This window comes from Cebus imitator, unplaced genomic scaffold, assembly GCF_001604975.1.
Source record: "Cebus imitator isolate Cc_AM_T3 unplaced genomic scaffold, Cebus_imitator-1.0 Scaffold50, whole genome shotgun sequence".
NCBI classification, from domain to species: Eukaryota; Metazoa; Chordata; class Mammalia; order Primates; family Cebidae; genus Cebus; species Cebus imitator.
In genome coordinates this window covers 708903-734133 of record NW_016107365.1, presented here as the reverse complement: position 1 = coordinate 734133, position 25231 = coordinate 708903, and the positions used below count along the sequence as shown (strand labels likewise).

Here is a 25231-nt window from a genome sequence, read left to right as displayed (position 1 = left end):
AAAAAAAAAAAAAAAAAAAAAAAAAGGAAACTAGATGTAAAAGTCTCCCCCAAAGCACAATAGAGAATGGCAGCAATGACCATTAATATTACTCTTTCCAGAGCAATTACGTACAGGTGATTTACTGTTGCCAAGGAGAGACTCAAGTATCTCAGAAGGTATTCAATCCACCTCAAAAACAAGGCATAGAAAATGCACTTTTACTAAGCCTGTTGATTCATGAAATCAATGCTCTGAACCCATAGACACAAAGAAGTAAACCATTTGCTAATTAACTACTAGGTTTAAGGTGTGCTGAATTTCTCTCTCAAATTGTTTATAAGTTATTTTGTTTGAAGACTTAATTTTAATTCACACTCTGCCAAGTCTCATTATTGAAGACTTAAATTGGGCACATGGTATTGTACTCGATACTATGAAGGTCTCAAAATTAAAATGGCTAACCCCATCTTTTTGTTTTACTAATTCATTTATTCATTTGTTTATTTTATATTTTCAAGACAGGGTCTTGCTCTGTTTCCCAGGCTGGAGTGCAAGAGCACAATCATAGCTCACTGCAGCCTCAATCTCCCTGGCTCAAGCACTCCAGCTGCCTCCTAAGTAGCTAGACTACAGGCGCATGCCACCACATCCAGCTAAATCTTTAAAATTTTTAGTAGACATGAAGTATTGCTATGTTACCTAGTCTTGAACTCCTGGGCTCAAGCGACCCTCTCGCCTTAGCCACCCAAAGTGCAGGGATTACAAGCATTAGCCACTGTGCCTGGTGTGATTTGGAAATTCCAAAGGGTTTATTTCATTTTACTTTGGAAAATGCAGACCCTTCATTTAACCGGCCTTGCATCAGGCATGCTGAAGGTACACTGGTGAACAAAGCAGATTGAAATCCTTGCCTTCATGGTGCTTTAATTGGGAAGTGCCAGGGGGATTGACGGATGACAGGTAAGTGAAATATACAGTATGCTAAAGAACACAGTTGAGCATTGGAGTGAAGATTGCAATGGGGACAGGATGTTACAATTTTAAACCAAGTGACCAGGGAAATCTTCATAGAGAAAGTGATATTTGAGTATAGAACTGAAGGTGAAGGAGGAAGCCAGGCCATTATCAGGGACAAGAGTGTTCCCAGCAGATGGAACAGGTAGCGCAAAAGCCCTGAGGTAGGAGTGCCTGTTACGTTCAAGAATACGAAGGCATGGAGGCTACCGTGGCAGCAGCAAAGTGAGTAAGAAGGTGAATAGCAGAACTGAGGCCATCTGAATCATGTAGGGCCTTGAAAACCACTGGAAAGGACTCTGTCTTTTGCTGGGAGTGAGATGAGAAGCCACTGGATGATAGTGAATAGCGAACTGACATGATTTGACTAGTTTTAACAGTATCATTATGGATGCTGTGTTGAGAATACACTCCAGATGGCAAGAGGCAAAACAGGATGACTAGCTAGGCCACTGACATAATCCAATGGATGACGGAGATAGTGAGAAGAGGTTAAATGTGAGACAGATATTTTAAATTTTTATTACAGAAATTTTCAAACATAATAAGAAGTAGAAATAATAGTATTATGAACCCTTGTGTACCCACATCCAGCTTCTACACTCAATTTATGGCCAAACTTGTTTCATTTATACTCCCCATGCTATTTCCTCTGCCAGTAGAGTCCTCTGAAGTAAACCCCAGACATCTGATCATTTTATCTGTCTATACTTCAGTCTCCACCCCTCCAGCTTAGCCTTGGGGAGCAGCAGACTGAATGAAGCGTGTTTCAGATGCATTAAAAAATCCAGGTAAAGATGTTAATAGGGTAAGCAAGGCACAGAGGGTATCTACAGAATGGAGACAAGGGAATGGGGTGGAATCCCAGGGTCTTTCTCTAACAGGGCAATTACTGTGATGGCCCCAGCAGGGTTTCCAATGCAACGCAGCTCTGTACATTACAGCGGTTATTTTTGTACCTTTCTCTTTTATTTACTCCTCTAAAAAAGTTTAAGTTCTAGGAATGTTATTACCACTATAGTTTCTGAAGCACATTCCTAAGAAATGTAGAAGCAAAAGCTCAACAAATAATTTTAGCAAGTTTTACACAGCATTTACAGGATACTCTATTCTTAATTCAATTCACTGGTAAAAATATGATTCACTGTAATGGATTTACACCTCATCACTTGTTAAGTGGCTTATTTGAATCAAACCACCTTATCAATCTTTAAAAAGCAAGCAATTATTAAAGAGTTGTGGAAAAGCAAGATAATGTGATTTTTAGAAGAGAATGGTTAGCTGTATTGCACTACATCTGAAATATCTGGATACTCCTAACGTCTTTCAGGATGTCACTCAGAGTTCGTTTTGGTTCCGCGGGCCGCGGCAGGGTGGGTCCTTGCCCTGCTCAGGCCCCGGACCCTGAGTCCACTCTTGGGCACTCATCTTGGAAAGCCGCGGCAGTGGCAGGAGAAATGGCTCCCCCAGCAAAGTGTCACAGCAATCATGCCTGGTCGCCTTTACACAAACAGAACCACCGGTTTGCCTGGCTTAAAAGTTTTGCTGGACTCAAGAAAGGGGTAGCTTTCGAATACTTACGCGCTTCCGAAGGGTCGGGAAGGCTCTGCGGTTTTAATTAACCCACGACTGACCCGGGTTACCGAGCTTCTTTGCTGTGGTGTCTCCCCGGCGCCAGCCTCTGGGAGCCCGGTCCCACAAATCTCATTGTGTCCCCGGCTCTGCCCGCGCCAGCCGGCGTTCGTCTTTGTGTTTCTGGCTGAAACCCACTGTCTTTAGAGATCCCGCCCCAACGAAGCCGGAACTAAGCCGGGAGACCCCACAGGTCAGGAGCACCGGGATCGTCGCGAGGTGCGCGCCCCGCCCAGCGCCCGGAAGGACGGCGCCTCGGCCGCACCTGTGACCGCAGAGCGAAACTCCGCGGGGCTCCGACCTCCGCCGCAGGCTATGGCAGACTGAGCGCAGAGCGCGGGCCTCCCACCGTCCCCACACACCAGGGCCGAGGGGCACCGGGCCCGAGGGGCACCGGGCCCGCCCCTCCCCTCCTCCGGGTCACGTGCCCCCAGCCCTACGCTCCACTAACCTGCGCGACCGCCAAGAAGAGCGCGCACACCGCCCGGGATTCTAAAACCGGGATCGGGCTCCAGGGGCAGGGCGGGGCCGGGGGCGGGGGCGGGGGCGGGACCAGCCCGGCTTTGTCGGCCCGACTCCCGCTCTGGGCTCAGGCGGCTCGGTGCCCCCCAACCGGTACCTCGCGGCAATGACTACCCACTGGGCTCCTTTGGAAAAGTAGTTACAGGTTGGAGTAGGAGTCCCGGACAGTTCTCATAGCAACGTTGCCATCCTCTTCCCTATCTTTTGAAAAAAGTTTGACATGGTTGAGGGAGATTCTTGCACTGTGCCTAAGGACCCATGGCAGTGTTAAAAGACAGTAGACTCAAAATGAAATTCAACATTTTAATTTTGATATAAATTATGTAAATACTTTCCAAAAAGTATCTAAGATATTCCACTGTACAACACATCAAAACATTATCTGAAAAGCTAGAGACAATAAAGCGTAAATAAGGCACGCAGTTTATTTACACTCATAATTGCATCCTACACTGTTGAATAGTTCATATTTACAACCCCCATAACGTTTTTGCATTCTGAATTAGTCCTTCACATTTTGATATTTGGCATAATGTTCAAACACACTTTTTTTTTTTTTTTTTTTTTGAGATGGAGTTTAGCTCTTGTTACCCAGGCTGGAGTGCAATGGCGCGATCTCGGCTCACCGCAACCTCCGCCTCCTGGGTTCAAGCAATTCTCCTGCCTCAGCCTCCCGAGTAGCTGGGACTACAGGCATGCACCACCATGCCCAGCTAATTTTTGTATTTTTGGTAGAGACGGGGTTTCACCATGTTGACCAGGACGGTCTCGATCTCTTGACCTCGTGATCCACCCGCCTCGGCCTCCCAAAGTGCTGGGATTATAGGCGTGAGCCACCGCGCCCGGCCTCAAACACACTTTATACACACTGACCTCTCTTTAAACCACTCACAGGTTTAATAAATACTACAGAAAAAATTCAGATGAGTCAGTTTCTTGTGATGAAATACTACAAGAATGAAGAAGTAACAAACTGCCGTGTAATTTATCAGAAAAGCATATTAACTCTGCTGATGTACCACTGAATGAAACAAAAATTAATCTGTGAAGTAGCAATCTGATTTGCAGGCTGGCTTCTATGTCCCATCACTCTCATAGTCTTCTATTATTATGTTTTCTTCCACGTCTCCTTGGGCTGAAAAGGGCTGAGGCTGGCTGGTAGGCAGTTCACTCGCAGCACTATTCTGACTCAAAGGAAGAGACCAGGTTTCTGGCTCAGTGGCTTGAGTGGGTTCACCCAGAGGTTCCTCTGCAGAATGTCCTCCATTAAGCTGAGCTTCATCTCCGCTGTCAGGGTCTATCATTCCATGTTCCCTGTCACTCAGGGCTTCCATTTTCAATCTGTCAGATTCACAATGCAGGTATTAATAAGAACCAAAGGAGAAGATTCCTTAAATTATACCACGAGTGTGATGATTATGAAGCCATCTTTCATTTACTTTCATTGTGCTGTTTAGCCAGTACCTTTAACTATACAAACAAAACTACAAAGTAAATGACAAACTATGAATAAGTTCCTACAACTTAAAATACAAAAAGGGGTTGAATGCGGTGGATCATGCCTGTACTCTCGGCACTTTGGAATGCTAAGGTGGGCAGATCACTTGAGGCCGGGAGTTCAAGACCAGCCTGGTCACCATGGTGAAACCCGATCTCTACTAAAAATACAAAAATCAGTCGGGCGTGATGGCATGTGACTGTAATCCCAGCTACTCAGGAGGCTGAGGCAGGAGAATTATCTGAACCCAGGAGGTGGAGGCTGCAGGATGGTGGAGGCTGCAAGATGGTGCCACTGGACTCCAGCCTGGGTGACAGAGTGAGACTCTGTTTCCCCCTGAAAAACAACCAACCAACAAAACAACTACCACCACCTAAAAATAAAAAGAGATAATGTCTTCAGTCAAGATGTTTTAAAAAATTGAGACCGTCTCTCTATAACTCAGGCTGGAGTGCAGTGGTGCGACCTTAGTTCACTGCAACCTCTGCCTCCTAGGTTCAAGCGATTCTCCTGACTCAGTCTCCTGAGTAGCTGGTATTACTGGCACATGCCACCTTGCCTGGCTAATTTTGGTATTTTTAGTAGAAATGGGGTTTCACCACATTGGCCAGGGTAATCTCAAACACCTGACATCAGGTTTACACTTGTAATCCCAGCACTTTGGGAGGCCAATCCGTCTGCCTTGCACTTTGGAGGCCAAGGTGGGCGGAACACCTGAGGTCAGGAGTTCAAGACCAGCCTGACCAACATGGTGAAACCCCATCTTTAAAAAAAAAAAAAAAATTTTTTTTTTTACAAATTAAAAAGAAAAAATGAAATATAACAGAAAAGTGGGCACAAATATGGACAACTTATAAAAGAACTACAAATGGTACAAATGGATACTAAATAAATTTTTCAATCTAATTTGTAATTTTAAAAATGAAAATTAACACAATGAGCTACTACTGTCTTTTTTTTTTTTTTTTTGGAGACAATCTTACTCTGTTGCCAAGGCTACAGGGCAGTGGCATGGATCTTGGCTCACTGCAACCTCAGTTTCCCAGGTTCAAGTGATTTTCCCGCTTCAGCTTCCAGAGTAGCTGGGATTACAGGCATGAACCAACACATCCAGCTAATTTTCGTATTTTTAGTAGAGATGGGTTTTACCATGTTGGTCAGGCTGATCTCGAACTCCTGACCTCCTGGCTTACTACTATAATTTTCTAAAATGTCAAAGATACTTTTAGAACCCAGTGGTGGCAAGGGTTAATAGAAAAGAACATACTGATACACTGTAAGTGGCTATAAAATTGGCAAAATATTCTTGCAAACAATTTGGCAATACAGAGGAAAAGCCTCAAAAGCTAATATACCTACTGATCCAGCAATTTCATTTCTAGGAATTCATCTTAAGTAAATAGTATTTGAAGTACATGATGATTTATCTATAAGACTGTGACAGTGAAAGCTGAAAAGAAGCTAAATGGGCAAAAATAATATATAAGTTGAATCACAGGAAATTAAACATCTATTAAATATTAAGTATTAATATTCAATACTAAATAGTACTAAACATATGGATTTTAAATATGGTCAACATAAGTAAAAGATAATAGTACCAGTCATTGTAATACATGGCACTGAAATCTGTCTCTCAAGCCACATCAAATAAATAGCTGAACCAATAGTAAAACAGTGAAGACTCTCATTCAATTTAGGTTGGTGCAACCCAATACATCTCAGGAGAAAAAAGACAATAGAAGATACTTGTCTCTATTTTGATGCCATAATCTTGGGAGGGTGGAGGAAAGGAGCCATCAGAGAGACCTGGTCCTGCTTTTCATTCAGAGGGTTGTGGGAAGAAAAGCAACGTTTATAAAATGTATAAGCCCTGATCACATCCCAGCGGGATGACGCTTCAAGATCCGGGAGGATGGAGGAAAGGTGCCATCAGAGACACCTGGTCCTGCTTTCATTCAGAGGGATGTGGGAAGAAAAGCAATGTTTATAAAATGTATAAGCCCTGATGACACCCCAGAGGCATGATGCTTCAAGATCCCAGCCATCATGGTCTTTCTGTGATAGGAAAGATGGGCTCTGCACAGATAAGCCAGTATCCAGAAAAAACCATTAACACTACAAAGGCCTTAATGAATCTTTGAGGGTAGGGGGAAAAAGCTCATACCACAAGAGTTTTCCATTTGGGACTAGAAATAAAAGAAAAGTCAGGAGGAGTCAGAGGTGCCACTTCTATCACTCACTTTTGTCCATGCATCCAGTAAGCAAGATTTTTTAAGTCTTTTTTTCTTTTTTGATGGAGTTTTGCTCTTGTTGCCCAGACTGGAGTACAACAGTGAGATCTTGGTTCACTGCAACCTCCACCTCCCGGGTTCAAGTGATTCTCCTGACTCAGCCTCCTGAATGGCTGGGATTACAGACATGTACCACCATGCCGAGCTAATTTTTTGTATTTTTAGTAGAGACAGGTTTCACCATGTTGGCCAGGCTGGTCTCAAACTCCTGACCTCAGGTGATCCACCCACCTCGGCCTCCCAGTGTGCTGGAACTACAGATGTGACCATGCCCAGACAGAATTTTTAAATCTTTAAATAATTCCTGAGTGCTTAATTCGATTTTACAAATAAGCTAAGTCAAACTGAAATATAGGTTTTGTATTAATCACTGATAATGGCATAGATGCTATTTTCAATAAAATGAACAGCATATATATAGACATCTCTTTATTTTGATGTTTTAAATTTTCTAAAATAAAAAATTATAGAAGACACTGCTACTTTCTAAGGCAGTTCCTAGTCACTGCAGGTCTTCAAGCATAGGCTAAGAACATCTCTCAACCGGAAAGCTGGAAAGGGATTTCTAGATTTGTTGAACTGGAGGATTTTAAAGATTCCTCTGCCTTTGTGATTCCATGATTCCATTTAGTCTGGTATAGTCCATTGGGAGTTGGTGCTGTAGGAAGGGTCTGCAATTGTATTGTAGACCCTTCCTTTTCTTAAATATAATATGCTGTTTAAGAAAAGGAGGGGTCTACAATATGATTATGTTTATAAATTACTAGGTACAGTATTTCTTTCTTGGATGTTACAGGTAACACTTATTGATTCATACTGAACATAGTCAGTAGACGTTTCATTATTAGCTTTTTAAAAATTGAGATGGTCAGCTTACCTTCCAAAGTGTCGCTTTAGAGGGAGCCTTCCAATATCTTGGATAAAAGAAATCTGAGCTGAAACAGATTTTTTAAAAGTTGTAAACAATTTTCCAAAGAAAATATACAAATGACCAATAAGTACATGAACAGATGCTGAACATCACTAATCTTTAGAGAAATGCAAATCCAAGCCGTAGTGTGAAACCGATTCACATCCATTAGGATGACTGTTATCAAAAACCAGAAAACAAAAAGTGTGGGTAAGGATGTGGAGAAACTGGAACCCTTGTACATTGCTCATGGGAATGTAAAATGATGTAACTGCTGTGGAAAACAATAGAGTGGGTCCTTAAAAAATTAAAAATAGAATTATTATATGATTTAACAATTCCACTTCTGTGTATATACCCAAAAGAATTAAAAGCAGAGTCTCAAAAAGGTATTTGTATGCCCATGTTCATATCAGTATTAATAATCAAAGGGTAGAAGCAACTCAAGTGTCCATCAATAAATGGATAACCAAATGTGGTATATACATCTAATGGAATATTACTCAGCTTTAAAAAGGAAGGTAATTCTGACACATGCTGTAACACAAATGAACTTCGATGACATCATTCTAAGTGAAATAAACCAGTCACAAAACAAATATTGTATGATTCCACTTATATAAAGTATCTAGAGTCATAAATTCATAGAGAAAGAAAGTAGAATGGTGGCTGCCGGGGGAAGGGAAAATGGGGAGTTAATGCTAAGAGTTATAGAATTTCAGTTTTACAAGAAGCAAAAGTTTTGGAAACTGGTTGCAGAACAAGGTGTATATACTTAAGACTACTGCACTGTAGAACTGAAAATGGTTAAGATGATAAACTTTATGTTCTGTATACTTTACCATAATTAAAAATTCAAAAAGAAAAAAAATGACCATAGTAGACTTCCAGGATGACAGCATAAGCTCTTGTGTACCCACTCCCAGAGATAAGGAAAATTGGTGAAAACTTTTCAAAATCAATCATTTAAAGTCTCTGGGAAATGAGGAAATATTTATTCAAGAAAATCAAACACAGAGAATCTCAGGCATTTGCACCACTATTTCCTCCCTTGCATTCCCAACCCTGAACTGAGAGGGCTCAGCTTGATGAAAATTTCATTCCAGATGGGTGCAGCCAAGAACTAAGGACTCCTTCCTACTTGGGTGCAGCAGGGTGTCTGGGGCTTCCTTTCTCCACCCAGCCCTACTCATAAGATAAGAGGTTCTAATCCAAAGGCACTGCCCCCTGTCCCAAGTGCAGTCTCCCTTACCCCAGCTTGTTACATAGCAGAGGGTCCATATTGGGAGAGGCAAGACAAAATAATTAGAGGCTACCTCTGCAGCTGGGAACTCACCCAGAATAGTGGCTTAGAGATTTTGCCTAGAGGAGAAGCAGTCCCTAGGAAAAGAGAGTCCTGAAGCTTTCCCCAAAGGAACTGACTTTATTTGAAACATAGTGTGGGGAAGTTCAAGCCTAAAGGGCACCCCTGAAACCTGCTTCTCTCAATTAAGAACAAGCTAAACATAAGCTAACTACTTCATAAGAAAGAACCAGTGAAAGAGATAACTAAAAACAGCCCTTCTGGTTTCAGAACAACCCTCAGAGACTGGCTTGAAAGTCTATACCTGCCCAAATTAAATTGGATCAGACTGTGGAGAAATTTTTGTCCTAAAGCACTGCTGAAAACAGAGCAATCAGATAGTAGTTAGGGAGTAGCCAGGCACAGAGGCTCACCCCTGCAATACCAACACTTTGGGAGGCCAAGGTGGGTGGATCACCTGAGGTCAGGAGTTCAGAATCAGCTTGGCTAACATGGTGAAACACCATCTCTACTAAAAATATAAAAATTAGCTGGGCATGGTGGCACACGCCTGTCGTCCCAGCTACTCAGGAGGCTGAGGCGTAAGAATTGCTTGAGCCCAGGGGGCGGAGGTTGCAGTGAGCCATCGTGCCACTGCACTCCAGTCTGAGTGACAGAGCGACACCCTTTCCATAAATAAATAAAGTAATTAGGGGAGCCAACAGTGTGATACCAAAGGAAGCAGAGAGCTATACAGAGATATCAGGGAAAGAGACAAAGCGAGCTCTGCTAAAAACCACCATCATCCCAAGTTAACAGTGGGCACAGCCAAGGCTGAGCTCTCTGAGGAGGAAGAAAAGCTTCATATTGCAAAAGACAGACTTCATTACATGAGTTTAGCCAAGTCACTAAACAAACAAGCACATAACAATAAAAACAAGCCCCAGAGGAGGAGGATAAACTTCTCCAAAATTGCTACAATATAGTCCCTAAAATATCTCATTTTCAACAAAAAGGTATGACATGTAAAGAAACAGGAAAGTGTGACGCACCCATAAGAAAAAGGTGGGCAAAAGAAATTGCCTTTGAGAGGGCTCAGACATTAAATTTAACAGAAAAAGACTTCAGATAAGCCATTATAAATATTTTCAAAGTAGAAAAGGAAATCATGCTTAAAGTAGTAAAGAAAGCCGTAATGACAATGTCTCATGAAAAAGAACATGAATAAAAAGACAAAAATTATAAAAAGAACCAAATGAAAATTCTGTCAAAAAGTACAACATTTTAAAAATGAAAAATTCACTAAAGGGGCTCAACACTAGATTTTAACCAGGAGTATTATCAAACTTGGACACAGGCCAGGCACGGTGGCTCACACCTATAATCCCAGCACTTTGGGAGGCTGAGGCAGGTGGATTACCTCAGGTCACAATTTCGAGACCAGCCTAGCCAACATGGCGAAACTCCATCTCTACTAAAAATACAAAAAGTAGCCAGGTGTGGTGGCACGTGCCTATAATCCCAGCTACTCAAGAAGCTGAGGCAAGAGAATTGCTTGAACCTGGAAGGTGGACATTGTGCCACTGCACTCTAGCCTAGGCAACAGAGCAAGACTCTGTCTCAAAAACAAAAAAAACAAAAACAAAAAAACATCTTGGACATAGATTGACAGAGAATATGTGATCAAAATATAGAGAAAATATAGAAGAAATAAGAAAAACCAAAACATCTTACTTTTACTAATTTTTATAAACCTTTTAAAATTCGTAAGTCTAACACTATGAGGGCTCTTGGATACTTACCTTTTAAAAAATCTACTACACAGGCCAAGGCAGGCAGATCACCTGAGGTCAGGAGTTGGAGACCAGCCTGGCCAGCATAGTAAAAGCCAACTTTACTAAAAATACAAAAATTAGCTGGGTGTGGTGGTGTGTGTGCCTATAATCCTAGCTATTCAGGAGGCTGAGGTAGAATTGCTTGAACCTGGGAAGTGGAGGCTGCAGTGAGCTGAGATAGCGCCACTGCACTCCAGCCTGGGAGACAGAGCAAGACTCCATCTCAAAAAAACAAACAAACAAACAAAAAATCTATTACACAATACAATCAGAATTATTTTAATTAACAAAATTGTATATATTTATTGTGGGCAACATTTTAAAAAATATATACATTGTAGAGTGACTAACTGTAGCTAATTAACAAAATGTATTGCCTCACAGAGTTATTTTTGTGGGGAAGACACTTAACATTTACTCTCTTAGCAGTTTTCAAGAATACAATATATGTTACTTGGAATATTCTCAAAAGTTTTTGATTAAAAAAAAAAATACAATATATTGGTTTGGTGTGGTGGCTCACGCCTGTAGTCCCAACACTTTGGGAGGCTGAGTGGGGAGGATCGCTTGAACCCAGGGGTTCAAGACCAGCCTATGCAACATGGCAAAACCCCAACTTTACAAAAAAAATACAAAAATTAGCTGAGTGTGGTGGTGCACACCTGTGGTTACCAGCTACTCAGGAAGCTGAGGTGGGAGGATCACTTGAGCCAAGGATATTTAGGCTGCAGTGGGCCATGATCGCACAACCACAATTCAGCCTGTGTGACAAGAGTGATACCCTGTCTCAAAAAAAGAAACAAAACCACAACAACAAAATATACACTATTAACTATAGCCATCATATTGTAAAGCAGGACTCTTGAACTTATTCCTCCTATGTAACAAAATTTTGTATTCTTTGACCAACATCTTTCCTATCACCCAAGCCCATGGTAATCCCATTCTATGCTCTACTACGAGATCACCTTTTTTTTTGAGACGGAGTTTCGCTGTTGTTGCCCAGGCTGGAATACAATGGCGTGATATCGGCTCACAGCAACCTCCACCTCCTTGATTCAAGCAATTCTCCTGCCTCAGTCTCCAGAGTAGCTGGGATTACAGGAATGTGCCACCACGCTCGGCTAATTTTTTGTATTTTTAGTAGAGACGGGGTTTCTCTATGTTGGTCAGGCTGGTCTTGAACTCCCAACCTCAGGTGATCCACCCACCTCAGCCTACCAAAGTGCCGGGATTACAGGTGTGAGCCACCTTGCCTGGCTGAGATGAACTTTTTTAGCTTCTATATGAGTGAGAACATGAAATATTTGTCTTTCTGTGCCTGGCTTATTTCATTTCAAATAAGTTCTTCCAGGTTCATCCATGTTGTTGCAAAGGAAAAGATTTTGTGCCGGGCGCGGTGGCTCAAGCCTGTAATCCCAGCACTTTGGGAGGCTGAGGCAGGTGGATCACGAGGTCAAGAGATCGAGACCATCCTGGTCAACAAGGTGAAACCCCGTCTCTACTAAAAATACAAAAATTAGCTGGGCATGATGGTGCATGCCTGTAGTCCCAGCAACTCGGGAGGCTGAGGCCGGAGAATTGCTTGAACCCAGGAGGTGGAGGTTGCGGTGAGCCGAGATCGCGCCATTGCACTCCAGCCTGGGCAACAACAGCAAAACTCTGTCTCAAAAAAAAAAAGATTTTGTTCTTTTATATGGCTCAATAGTACTCCATTGTGTATATATACCAATATTTTCTTCATCCAATGGACAATTAGACTGATTCCATATCTTGGTTTTTGTGGATAATGCGGCAATAAAGCATGGGAGGGAGGGAAGATATCTCTTCAACACATTGACTTCATATATATATGTATATGTATATGTATATTTGAGATGGAGTCTCACTCTGGAGTGCAGTGGCACGATCTCAGCTCACTGTAACCTCCACCTCCCAGTTTCAAGCAAATTCTCCGGCCTCAGCCTCCTGAGTATCTGGGATTACAGGAGTAAACTGCACCACCACACTTAGCTAATTTTTTATATTTTTGGTAGAGAGGGGGTTTCACTATGTTTGCCAGGCTAGTCTTGAACTCCTGACCTCAAGTGATCCACCTGCCTTGGCCTCCCAAAGTGCTGGGATTACAGGCATGAGCCACAATGCCTGGCCTTGACTTCATATTCTTTGGATATATATCCGTAGTGGAAATGCTGGATCATATGGTAGTTCTATTTTTAGTTTTTAAAGGAACCTCCATACTGTTCCTCAAAACAGCTGTACTAATTTACATTCTTACTAACTTTGTGAGGATTCCTTTTTTCCACATCCTGACCAACACTTGTTATCATTTGTCTTTTTGATAATGGCCATTCTAACTGGTGTAATGTGGTAGCTCATTGTGGTTTTAGTGTGCAATTCCCTGATCATTAGTGTTAAGCCTTAATGTTAAGCAGTTTTTCATATCCCTTGGCCATCTGTATGTCTTTCACATACACTGGCCATCTGTATGTCTTCTTTTAAGAAATGTCTAACCGGTCTGTTGCCTTTTGAGATGGCATCTCACTCTGTCGCCCAGGCTGGAATGCAGTGGTGTGATCTCTGCTCACTGCAACCTTCCCTTCCCAGGTTCACGCAATTCTCCCACCTCAGCCTCCTGAGTAGCTGGGACTACAGGTGTGAGCCACTACACCCAGCTAATTTTATCTTTTTTTTTTTTTTTTTTTTAAGATGGAGTTTCACTCTTGTTGCCCAGGCTGTAGTGCAATGATATAATCTCTGCTCACTGCAATCTCCGCTTCCCGGGTTCAAGTGATTCTCCTGCCTCAGCCTCCTGAGTAGCTGGGATTACAGGTGCAAGTCACCACACCCAGATAATTTTTAAATATTTTTTATTTTATTTTATTATTATTATTATTATTTTTTTTTTTTTTTTTGAGACGGAGTTTTCGCTCTTGTTACCCAGGCTGGAGTGCAATGGCGCGATCTCGGCTCACCGCAACCTCCGCCTCCTGGGTTCAGGCAATTCTCCTGCCTCAGCCTCCTGAGTAGCTGGGATTACAGGCACGCACCACCATGCCCAGCTAATTTTTTGTATTTTTAGTAGAGACGGGGTTTCACCGTGTTGACCAGGATGGTCTCGATCTCTTGACCTCGTGATCCACCCGCCTCGGCCTCCCAAAGTGCTGGGATTACAGGCGTGAGCCACCGCGCCCGGCCCTATTTTTTTTTTTTTTATAAGATGGGGTTTCACCATGATGGCCAGACTGGTCTTGAACTCCTGACCTCAGGTGATCCACCCGCCTCGGCCTCCCAAAGTGCTAGGATTACAGGTGTGAGCCACCGCGCCCAGCCCAATTTTTAAATATTTTTGTAGAGGCAAGGTATCACTGTGTTGCCTAGGTTGGTCTCGAGCTCCTGGGCTCAGGCAATCTCCCCACCTTGGCTGCCCAAAGTGCTGGGATTATAGGCATGAGCTGCCACGCCTGGCCCAGAATGTTTTTTTTTCCCTGAGAGTTTCACTACTGTTGCCTAGGCTGGAGTGCAATGGCACAATCTCAGCTCATTGCCTTCCGTGCTCAAGCGATTCTCCTGCCTCAACCTCTGAGTAGCTGGGATTACAGGCATGCACCACCATGCCTGGCTAATTTTGTACTTTTACTAGAGACAGTGTTTCTCTATGTTGGTCATGCTGGTCTTGAACTCCCGACCTCAGGTGATCTGCCTGCTTCAGCCTTTCAAAGTGCTGGGATTACAGGCATGAGTCACTGCACTCAGCCCCCTAATTTTAAAGACGGAGTTGACCTTATCAGTTATCAGAAGAAAGGATTAAAGAGTAAATATCTACTTTAATACAATGAAGAGTTTTATCTTATAGCTTTTGTGAGTATTGATACTTAAAAAGTGTTTAAAATGTTGGGTACTCATAGGCAAAAATAAGATAAACCTATATGCAGTGGACATAATTATCTGTTGGTAAGAATCCAGATATCTTTCCCTTTCTTGCCAATTCTTTTTAAGATTACTTCTGTGGTATTTCTGGGGGAAAAAAAAAAATACATATCCTGAATTCAATAATGAGGAATCATCAAACTCAAATTGAAGGATAATATACATAGTAACTGTCCTATATGCCTTTAAAATGTCATAGACAAAGAAAGACTAAAAAACTGTTCCAGGTCAAGGGAGGTGAAAAAGACATAAAAATTATATCACTAAATGCATCAGGTTATCTTTCATTGGATTCTGGAAAAGAAATGGGGAACGAGTTGTCATTTTTACAAAGGATATTATTAGGGCTGGGTGCGGTAGCCCATGCCTATAATCCTAGCACTTTGGGAGGCTGAAGTGAGAGGACTGCTTGAGACCAGGAGTTCAAGACCAACCTGGCCAACATAGCGATACTCTGTCTCTATTAGTTTTTTTTTTTTTTTAAATAAAAGGATATTAGGACAAATGGCAAAATTTGGGGACTATAAAATAAATGGTATTCATGTTAATTTCCTGATGATGTGCATACTGTGGTTATGCAGGAAAATGTTCTTGTTTTTAGTAAGTGTAGACTTAAGTTTTTAAGAATAATGTGATATCATGCCTGCAATTTACTCAAAACTGGTTCAGCAAAATACATATATGTGCGTGCTTATATTGACAGAGAATATAATTAGGCAAATATGGTAAAAATGTAACAATGAGGAAACTTAATGAAGGATATACAAGAATTCTTTTGTACTATTCTTGCATCTTTACGTTTAAAATAATTTCAAAATAAAGTTTAAAAACTAGTGGCTGGGCATGGTGGCTCACACCTGTAATTCTTGCACTTTGGGAGTCTGAGGTGGGCGGATCACTTGAAGCCAGGAGTTCAAGACCAGCCTGGCCAACATGGTGAAACCCCTCTACTAAAAATACAAAAATAATTAGCCGGGTATGGTGGCGCATGCCTGTAATCCGAGCTACTTCAGAGGCTGAGACAGGAGAATTGCTTGAACCCGGGAGGTAGAGGTTGCAATGAGCCTAGATCATGCCACTGCACTCCAGCCTGGGCAAAAAGAAAAAAAGTTTAAAAACTAGTGTAATCTTAAAACAATTAGCAAGAAGAGCGGAAATCTCTCGATTCTGATCAACAGATTAATCATGACCACTGCCCAAAAGTTATCCCATTTTTGCCTAAGAATGCACAACATTTTCTAAACTTGTGCAAGTGTATACTACCACAGGCATAGTAATGTTTGTAGCATTATAATTTCATAACATGAAAATATACTATTAATAGGCATTTTTGTAATACTGAAATCAAAATATCCATCATAAGTTTAAATAAAATTATTAAAAATTCTGAAAAAAATGAGTTAGATTTCAATATACTTTAGCATTGCTGCTTTGACATTAACTCATAAAAGATGAAAGGCTATCCATGGTAAGTGACATAAGCAAATTAAAGTTTGTCTCATTCTACATGTTTCTACATTCACAGAAGAGTATGTGGAAGAATTTATATCAATCTGTCAAAACAACCTGTGGTTGCAGGGGAAGTACTTTCAATTTTTACTTTATATACTTCTATATTGTTTGATGCTTTTTTTTTTAAAACAGATCTCACTTTGTCACCCCGCCTGGAATGCAATGGCGCGATCTCAGCTCACTGCAACCTCTACCTCCCAGGTTCAAGCGATTCTCCTGCCTCAGTCTCCCAAGTAGCTGGGATTATTAGCGCGTGCCACCATGCCTGGCTAATTTTTGTATTTTTAGTAGAGATAGGGTTTCACCATGTTGGCTAGGCTGGTCTAGAACTCTTAACCTCCAGTGATCTGCCTGTCTTGGCCTCCCAAAGTGCTGGGATTACAGGCATGAGCCACTGTGCCTGGTCTGTTTGATGTTTAAAAAATAATAATAATAAAGGATTTATAAGTATCTGGATCAAGAAATAAAACAACACATCTCACTGCATATAATAATAAGTTGGCCCACAAAAAGATACTGCTATAAAACCCTACTTCTTAAAAGAAAAGAAAAACCTATGTTATTACCTTGATTTCTCATTGGAATGGTTAGTAGAGCAAGGTATGGCAACAGCTGAGTTTGTAGGCATAAAGCTGGTAGGCAGAAGTCAGGAAAAAGTGCTTTTGCTGCCAGGCAATTTTCCCGATACTGTATGGAAAAGGAAAAAAAGATAAAGGAAAAATGAAATTAAAAATATGTATTCCTAGACAAAGTTTATTATATAAACTTACATAATACGTTTTTATTAAGTTATGGGTTTATATATCACAAAGATACTTTTAAGAGCTTATTTAAGTAGTCCTTTACAGTCTTTCTAGCATTGTTTAGTAAAGTATTTCACCTACACAACTATTTCACATTTGATATAACAAGAATTTTTAAAAGACATTGAATGTATAAGAAAAACAAATTTAAAAATCAAACGAATTCTGTTTATGAGCACACACACATCACAAATTACATAAAAGTACTATTTTTCAATGAAATAATTTATTTTCTTTAGTATACACAATGTTAGGTTGAGGAAGAGAGAAGCATAATCCCTGCCTTCAAGAAGCTAACAGTCTTAGATAACTCATATGTAGCTACAATGTAAAATTAATATATGTGCTATAAAAGACAAAGCAAGTCAGTGAGATACAAACTGCTTAAAAGTCATTAAATGTTCCAATAAATCTGTTGGAAAAAATGTCCTAGGTAATACACTATAGGGTGATTTTTCAGCTGTATGATTTTAGAACTGGAAGACAACTCAGAGATGACCCAGTCCAGGGGTCATGAATTCAGATATTAAAGAAGTCAAGCAGGCAATATAAGTGAATGAACCAGCTGGCGACAGTGGTGCCTACTACTCTCATCTCAAAGGGGCAGATGCTACATGGTGAGGTGATTGCTGCTATGCAGAAATATGAGCCAGTGTTGCTTCACCTTCCTTTTATTTTTTGAAGATTCAGTGGCTTTTTAAAGATTCAGCCACAAACGGGCAGATCACTGGAGGTTAGGAGTTCTAGACCAGCCTAGCCAACATGATGAAACCCTATCTCTACTAAAAATACAAAAATTAGCCAGGCGTGGTGGCACGCGCTTGTAATCCCAGCTACTTGGGAGGCTGAGACAGGAGAATCGCTTGAACCTGGGAGGTAGAGGTTGCAGTGAGCTGAGATCGCGCCACTGCATTCCAGGCGGTTCACTATGTTGCCCAGGCTGGAGTGCAGTGGCAAAATCATTGTTCACTGCAACCTCTGTCTCTCAGGCTTAAGCAATCCTCCCATGTCAGCCTCCCAAGTAGCTGGGACTAGGTGGGAAAAACAAATTTTTTTTTCTTTTTCTTGTAGATTTGGGATCTCATTATGCTGCCCAGGCTGGTCTCAAATTCCTGGTGTGTGCCACCACACCCAGATAATTTTTTAAATGCTTTTTATAGAGATGGGGTTTCACCATGTTGCCCAGGCTGGTCTCAAACTCCTGGGTTCACGTGATCCTTCCATCTCAGCTTTCCAAAGTGCTTGGATTATAGGTGTGAGCCACTGTGTCTGGCCTTTTCTTCCCCCCAGAGAATCCAGAAATTCTGAAGCTAGAAATTCATATCTGACTTTTAATCATTTAAAATCATTCCAATTTTTAAAGACTGGCAATTCATTTTGAAAGCTCTGTTGTGTATTTTGTTTTCAACTTGTGGGCCACCCATATTTTACCTCTAAATAATTCAATTATCTACATTTTTAGCTGTGGAGAGTAAGAGCACATTAGGTGAGTAACTTTTCCAGACAGAGGCAGGGCCAAGATTTCTTCTCCTTTCTTTGATTAATTTAAATTGACAAATAAGCTCTGTATGTTTTTATAGTATACAATATAATGTTCTGAAATATGTATATACGGTAGAATGGCTAAATGGAGTCAATTAACACATGCATTACCTTACATACATACATTTTTTGTGTGTGGTAAGAACACTTAAAATCTGCTGTTTTAGTGATTTTCAAATATATGACACAGTGTTTTTATTTATTTTATTTTAAGATGGAGTCTTGTTCTGTCACCCAGGCTAGTGTGCAGTGGCATGATCTCGGCTCACTGCAACCTCTGCCTCCTGGGTTCAAGCAATTCTCCTGCCTCAGCCTCCCAAGTAGCTGGTATTACAGGTGCCCGCCACCATGCCCAGCTAATTTTTTTGTATTTTAGTAGAGACAGGGTTTCACTGTCTTGGCCAGACTGGTTTTGAACTCCTGGCCTCGTGACCTACCTGCCTCGACCTCCCAAAGTGCTGGGATTGCAGACCTGAGCACTGAGCTTGGCTGACACATTGTTATTAATAGTCACCATGTTACACAAAATATCTCTTGAACTTAAAACTTATTCCTGCTGTCTAACTGAAATTTTATATACTAGGGATTTCTGTTTTCCAATCAACATTTTCAGGTTGAACTAGTGTTTGTTTATTTCTAATTTTGTTTTTCTTTTTCTTATAGATATGGGATCTCACTGGACCAGTTGTCCAGGCTGGTCTCAAACTTGGGCTCTTCTTGTCTCGGCCTTCCAAATTGCAGGGATTACAGGTGTGAGCCACCATGCCTGGCCCTAAAGTTTATGTTTAATTGAAACTAAAATATAAATACGCAGCTGGGTGCAGTGGCTGACACCTGTAATCCCAGTACTTTGGGAGGCTGAGGTAGGCGGATCACTTGAGGTCAGGAATTCAAGACTAGCCTGGCCAACATGGTGAAACACTGTCCGTCTCTACTAAACATTAAAAAATGAGCTGGGTGTGGAGGCACGCACCTGTAATCCCAGCTACTTGGGAGACTGAGGTGGGAGAATTGCTTGAACCTAGGAAGCAGACGTTGCAGTGAGCTACTACACTCCGGCCTGGGTGACAGAGCTACTCTGTCTTAATTTAAAAAAACAAATAAAAAATAAATTATAAGTATGCTTTGATTCCAATAAAACTAATAAATAAAACATGTTATATGTATTCAAATTTTGATCGTCTTTTTTCCTTTAAAAAATTGTACAAGCGTTTAAGAGTTACCTTTCTATGTTTTATAAAAACTCAGAATCTAATTGTGGACTTTGGCAACTATTTTGTTAAAAATGAAACATTTTTTCCTTTGTTATGTTTTAAAGGAAATAACAGCTTTGAATTATAATTCATGTACCATAAAGTTCACATATTAAAATTATACAATTCTTTTTTTTTTTTTTTACCTTTTTACTTATTAGAAACCACTGGGGTTTGTGCAAGGGTCGAAAACTTGATCCTCCTCCTTGGCAATGAGCGTATCCTCGGGCTTTGTTGGAATGTATCACACCTCTTGTAGCTACAGATGTGCTATATTCCCTGAGTAAAGAGCGTGTCTAACAAATGAGAAAGATGTGAAAGAAAATAGATTTATAAAAGGGCATTACTGGTATTCCTGACATACACAAATTAGTTTCTATGTGTTTACTTTCTTCAACATTACTACAGCCCTATAAAAAACAGCACTACAAACTTATTTAAAGCAAATTCCACTGGGACATACCAATCAAATACAATGTGTAAAGCCTGACTAGATCTTGGACAGGGGTGGGGGAAACAACTTCAAATACATTTTTGAGGCAAATGAGAAAATCTGAATAGGGACAATATATTGCTAGATTAATGTTAACTTTCTTAGGTATAATAATGCTATGGCAGTTGTATTAGAACAATGTCCTTATGCATGCTTAAGTGTCATGATGTTCCCAACTATTAATACTTTCCAATCATTTAGCCAAAAACAAATGTGTAAATATACAGAGAGATCAAGAAAATGTGGCAAAATATGCAACTGGCAAACAAAAGTTAAGGATATGCAGCTATTCATTGTACTATCATTTAAAAAACTTTTAAAATTTGTGTGGGTACCTAGTAGCTACATGTATTTATGAGGTACATGAGGTAATTTGACACTGGCATACAATGCATAATCATCACCTCAAGGCAAATGGGGTATCCATTATTTCAAGCATTTATCCTTTGTGTCACAAACAATTCAATTACAGTCTTTTCATTATTTTGTATTATTATCTAAGACAGGGTCCTGGTCTCTTGCCCAGTCTGGAGCACAGTGGCACAATTGCAACTCACTATAACCTCAAATTCCTGAGCTCAGGTGATTCTCCCACCTCCGCCTCCTCAGTAGCTGGGACCACCTATGCCCAAGGAATTTTCTTGGTATTTTTTTATAGAGACAGGGTTTTGTCATGTTACTCCGGTTGGTCTCGAACTCATGAGCTCAAGTGAGTTCTGCCTGCCTCAGCCTCTGTAAGTGCTGGGTTTACAGGTGTGCCCTACTGAGCCCGGCCTTAATTTAATACTTATAACACACAGAAATATTAACATATCAAAACAGTGTTGTCCAACAGAACTTCCTGTAATGATGGAAATGTTTTGTATCTGGGCTGTTAAATACAGCAGCCATCAGCCACATGCAGTTATCAAGCACTGGAGATGTGGCTAGTATGACTGAGAAACCGAATTTTTAATTAAATTTCAATGTCAACAGCTACATGTGGTTGGTGGCTGTTGTACTGGTAAGGGCAGTGTTAAGATGTTAAGAAAAAAATATAAATTTTATAGTAAATACTTACAAATATGTAAATGAAATACATTTTAAAAACTAGCAGAAAGTGTAGCAACATGTACAGTTCTTTCACTTGTATCTACTTTTTAATGGTTGTCAAATTTTGAGTATATATTAATTTGAAAATCAGGAAACGAGCTGGGATCAGGCGTGGTGGCTCACGCCTGTCATCTCAGCACTTTAGAGGCCAGGGCAGGTAGATTGCTTGAGCTCAGGAGTTCGAGACTAGCATGGGTAATATAGTAAAACCCTGTCTATAAAAAAAAAAAAGAAATTAGCGGGGCGTAGTGGTGCTTGCCTATAGTCCCAGCTACTGGATGAGGGAGTGCCTGAGGTTGGAGGATCACCTGGGCCCAGAAAGCCAAGGTTGCAGTGAGCCGTGTTTGTACCACTACACTCCAGCCAGGGCAAAAAAGTAAGATACTGTCTCAAAAAAAATAAATATAAGAAAAAAAAAATAACTTGGTCATGGTGGTATGTGCCTGTATTCCCAGCTACTTGGAAGGCAGGGACAAAAGGTTTCCCCTAAACCCAGTAGTTCAAGATCAGGCTGGGTAACACAGCTATAGCTAGAGCCTCCTCTGAAAAAACAAAAAACCATAACCACAAAACCAGAAAATAATTTTAGAGACCGGAGTGGTAGCTTACACTTGTAATCCCAGCACTTTAAGGGGCTCAGGCAAGAGGACTGTCTGAGCCAAGGAATTTGAGACCAGCCTGAGCAACACAGTGAGACCCTGTCTCTATGCACACACCTACACACACACCTACACACACACACACACACACACACACATACACACACACACAAACTTTAGAAACAATTGGTGTTGTATTATCAGTAGCGAAATCAGATTTGCTACTGAAGCTTCATTATAAACACTGAGTTGGAAACATTAACTTTAGCATAGTTATGAAGAATGCCAGGCAATTAGGGATAAAAGTAAACTTTCTTAATTCTAAGGAAATACTGATAAACATGTAAGTCAAATGGTCTTACATTCCAGTCACCACTGAGGATATCTGCAAAACTTAGAAATTCACTGGCTCTCACAATATCATCAATTTCCATGAAGAAATCTATGTAGTTTTGGTGCAGATATAAATTAAATAAGTCTCCCGGCATATGTGACATTTCTACTACCTCCTATTAAAAAAAGCATAGATACATAAATTTGGTAAAAATGTAATGGTCAGATATATATGCACACAAATAATATAACTTTTGTAACCTGTACTAAGTGTCATCAAAGATCTTACCTCAGGTTCAACAAGTAATGTATCCCGTTCATATTCTGATAAATGAGAAGGCAACCGAGATGAATCTAATTCTGTTGAAGATGTTCCTATAAAAAATTTCTGAAATTATTAAATATATTCTTTATAATTATATAGCACCTCTTATTTGAACATTTTGAAAACTTTAGACATACAATGCCAACACAGTAAGCAAACTGTTAAAAAATAATAAACAAACAACTGGAAGCAAGCACCCATTTTTTCCATATTAGCAAGAGCTAAATTTAGAATTCTGACGCTTAGATTATGGCTTTTCTACACTTAAAATATTCTATTTCCTAATGCACTCTCATTTCATTTTTTCCAGCTTTGGGTTGCTTTCTTCCCTTGATTCTCATTTCAATACAGTGGTCTTTACTCTTTTATTTACGATGTAGGAAGATGGTGTTCTCTACATGAGAGAATAAGAATTCCATTCACTAATGCAAGAAACAGACAATAAATGTATGTTGGGGAGGAAAAGAATGGGGGGAAGGAAAAGAATCAGGTGGGAATAGTCACTCAGGTTCAAAGTAAGAGGATCCAGTGACAGAGGAGTGTCCTCACTGCCACCTAAGTGATGCCCATTTCATTTTCCTCAGATGATATGAAGGTTTCCATTTAGAAATCCCAATTTCTGAGTTCATGTCCTTTGCAGGGACATGGATGAAGCTGGAAACCATCATTCTCAGCAAACCGACACAAGAACAGAAAATCAAACACTGCATGTTCCCACTTATAAGTAGGTGTTGAACAATGAGAACACATGGACACAGGGAGGGGAACATCATACACCGGGGCCTGTTGGTGGGGGTGGGGGGCTGTGTTAGGGGAGGGATAGCATTAGAAGAAATACCTAATGTAGATGATGAGGTGAGCAAACCACCATGGCAAGTGTATACCTATGTAACAAACCTGCATGCTCTGCACATGTACCCCAGAACTTAAGCATTTAAAAAAAGAAAAAAAGAAAGAAAAGAAATCCTAATTTCTTTCATTTAGGATCATTAGAGTGAAAATAGGCATTTGCTATCAAAAGGAGGGACAATTTGGGAGACTGCAGATGGGCAACAGGGAGGGGAGGAACTGAGAGTTGGCAGTCATCAAAAAAGACAGAAAGGGCAATAAACGTCTTTTGTTGGGGAGACACCAGGCTTGTAAACTAGACAAATACAAGAGGACTGAAAGAAACCTTAAACTACCTAATTTGTCTAAGCCACCGGTGGCTGGAGCCCAGTGGGGTTTAGGCTACCAAACCCTTAGAGGACTTTAGGCTACCAACACTTGCCACTAAAAGTCTAGATGATCTGCTCTCTTACCTTCTGCAAACTATAATTTTAAAGATTTACATGCATGGATATGGTCTACAATACCATGTTTTTATTTTTAATCATCCTGCTCACGGTCAGAAAATACTCTATTTTCCTACTACATCTTAGGCCTAGGCAAACAGCATCTGACCTAGCTCTAGCTCTTAGAGCAGAACCAAAATACATGACATTTTTTAAAAGGTGACATTTTATTTCCATCTTAAGACTATGTGACATCCAACAGATCTAAAAAATGTAAAAATTTCTTACTTTTACAATATAGAATTTTCCCCAAAGCTCTGAAGAGAAACAGAGAAACATCTTTGCCACCAATAGCTTGGACCTCTTGATTTTCAAAAACCCTATCAGGTTTTTTTCTTCGTTTTGATTTTGACAGCACAGCATCTGATTTTAGAGATATTCCTTTTTTCCTTAGAGATATTCCTTTTTTCCTTGGCCGTAAGTCGTTTTCTCCTGAATAATATACACCCAAGTGACAATATTTAAATTAAAATATGAAAATTAAAACTAAAAACACTTCAGTGTTTTTAGTGTAATATATAGTTACACTAAATATTTTAATTAAACTATATTTTCCTAATAACCAAAAATTATAAATGACATTAACTGAGTCAGAGTTATCTTTGGGTTACTAACATTAAAACAGAATAAAGTGTTATTTGAAAGTTATTTCATAATGCAGATTTCAAACTTTCACATGCACAATAGCACAGTCTCTAATAGGCTGATATTCCTCATCCAAAAATTCAAACCCCAAAATGCTCCAAAATATGAAACTTGCAGTGCTAATATGAGGCTCAAAGAAAATGCTCACTGGAACACTTTGTATTTCAGATTTTCGGATGAGGGATTTTCAATTGGTATACTGCAAATATTCTAAAATCTAAAAAGAATCTACAATCCTTCTATTCCCAAGCATTTCAAATAAAGGATATTCAACCTGTTAGTCATATCACCTTGGTTTCTCATGGTGTTATATGAAAGGTACTGTTATTGGCATGTGATACACATGAATTTAATCTTCATAATAACCCTGTGAGAGGAGAATTTTTTTTTTTTTTTTTTTT

General features: G+C 40.3%; 2 protein-coding genes across 12 annotated transcripts in view; both read right to left on the bottom strand.

The window, feature by feature from the left end:
* MARVELD2 (MARVEL domain containing 2) overlaps nucleotides 1–2963 on the bottom strand; it is a 57065-nt gene extending 54102 nt beyond the window's left edge. The window contains 1 exon segment of the mRNA XM_017527565.2: nucleotides 2578–2963. The gene's annotated coding sequence lies outside the window, so the exon portion shown is untranslated.
* Nucleotides 2964–4029: 1066 nt separating this feature from the next.
* The window catches only part of RAD17 (RAD17 checkpoint clamp loader component), a 43912-nt gene continuing 22710 nt past the window's right edge, over nucleotides 4030–25231 (bottom strand). For all 11 annotated transcript variants that reach the window (XM_017527580.2, XM_037738155.1, XM_037738153.1 and 8 more), the window contains 7 exons: nucleotides 24414–24617; nucleotides 22816–22901; nucleotides 22556–22702; nucleotides 20156–20305; nucleotides 16978–17098; nucleotides 7820–7877; nucleotides 4030–4491 (listed from right to left, as the gene is read on the bottom strand). In XM_017527580.2, the coding sequence (XP_017383069.1) occupies nucleotides 4227–4491; nucleotides 7820–7877; nucleotides 16978–17098; nucleotides 20156–20305; nucleotides 22556–22702; nucleotides 22816–22901; nucleotides 24414–24617 (1031 nt within the window). In that variant the 3' untranslated portion in view covers nucleotides 4030–4226. The remainder of the gene's footprint in view (nucleotides 4492–7819; nucleotides 7878–16977; nucleotides 17099–20155; nucleotides 20306–22555; nucleotides 22703–22815; nucleotides 22902–24413; nucleotides 24618–25231) is intronic.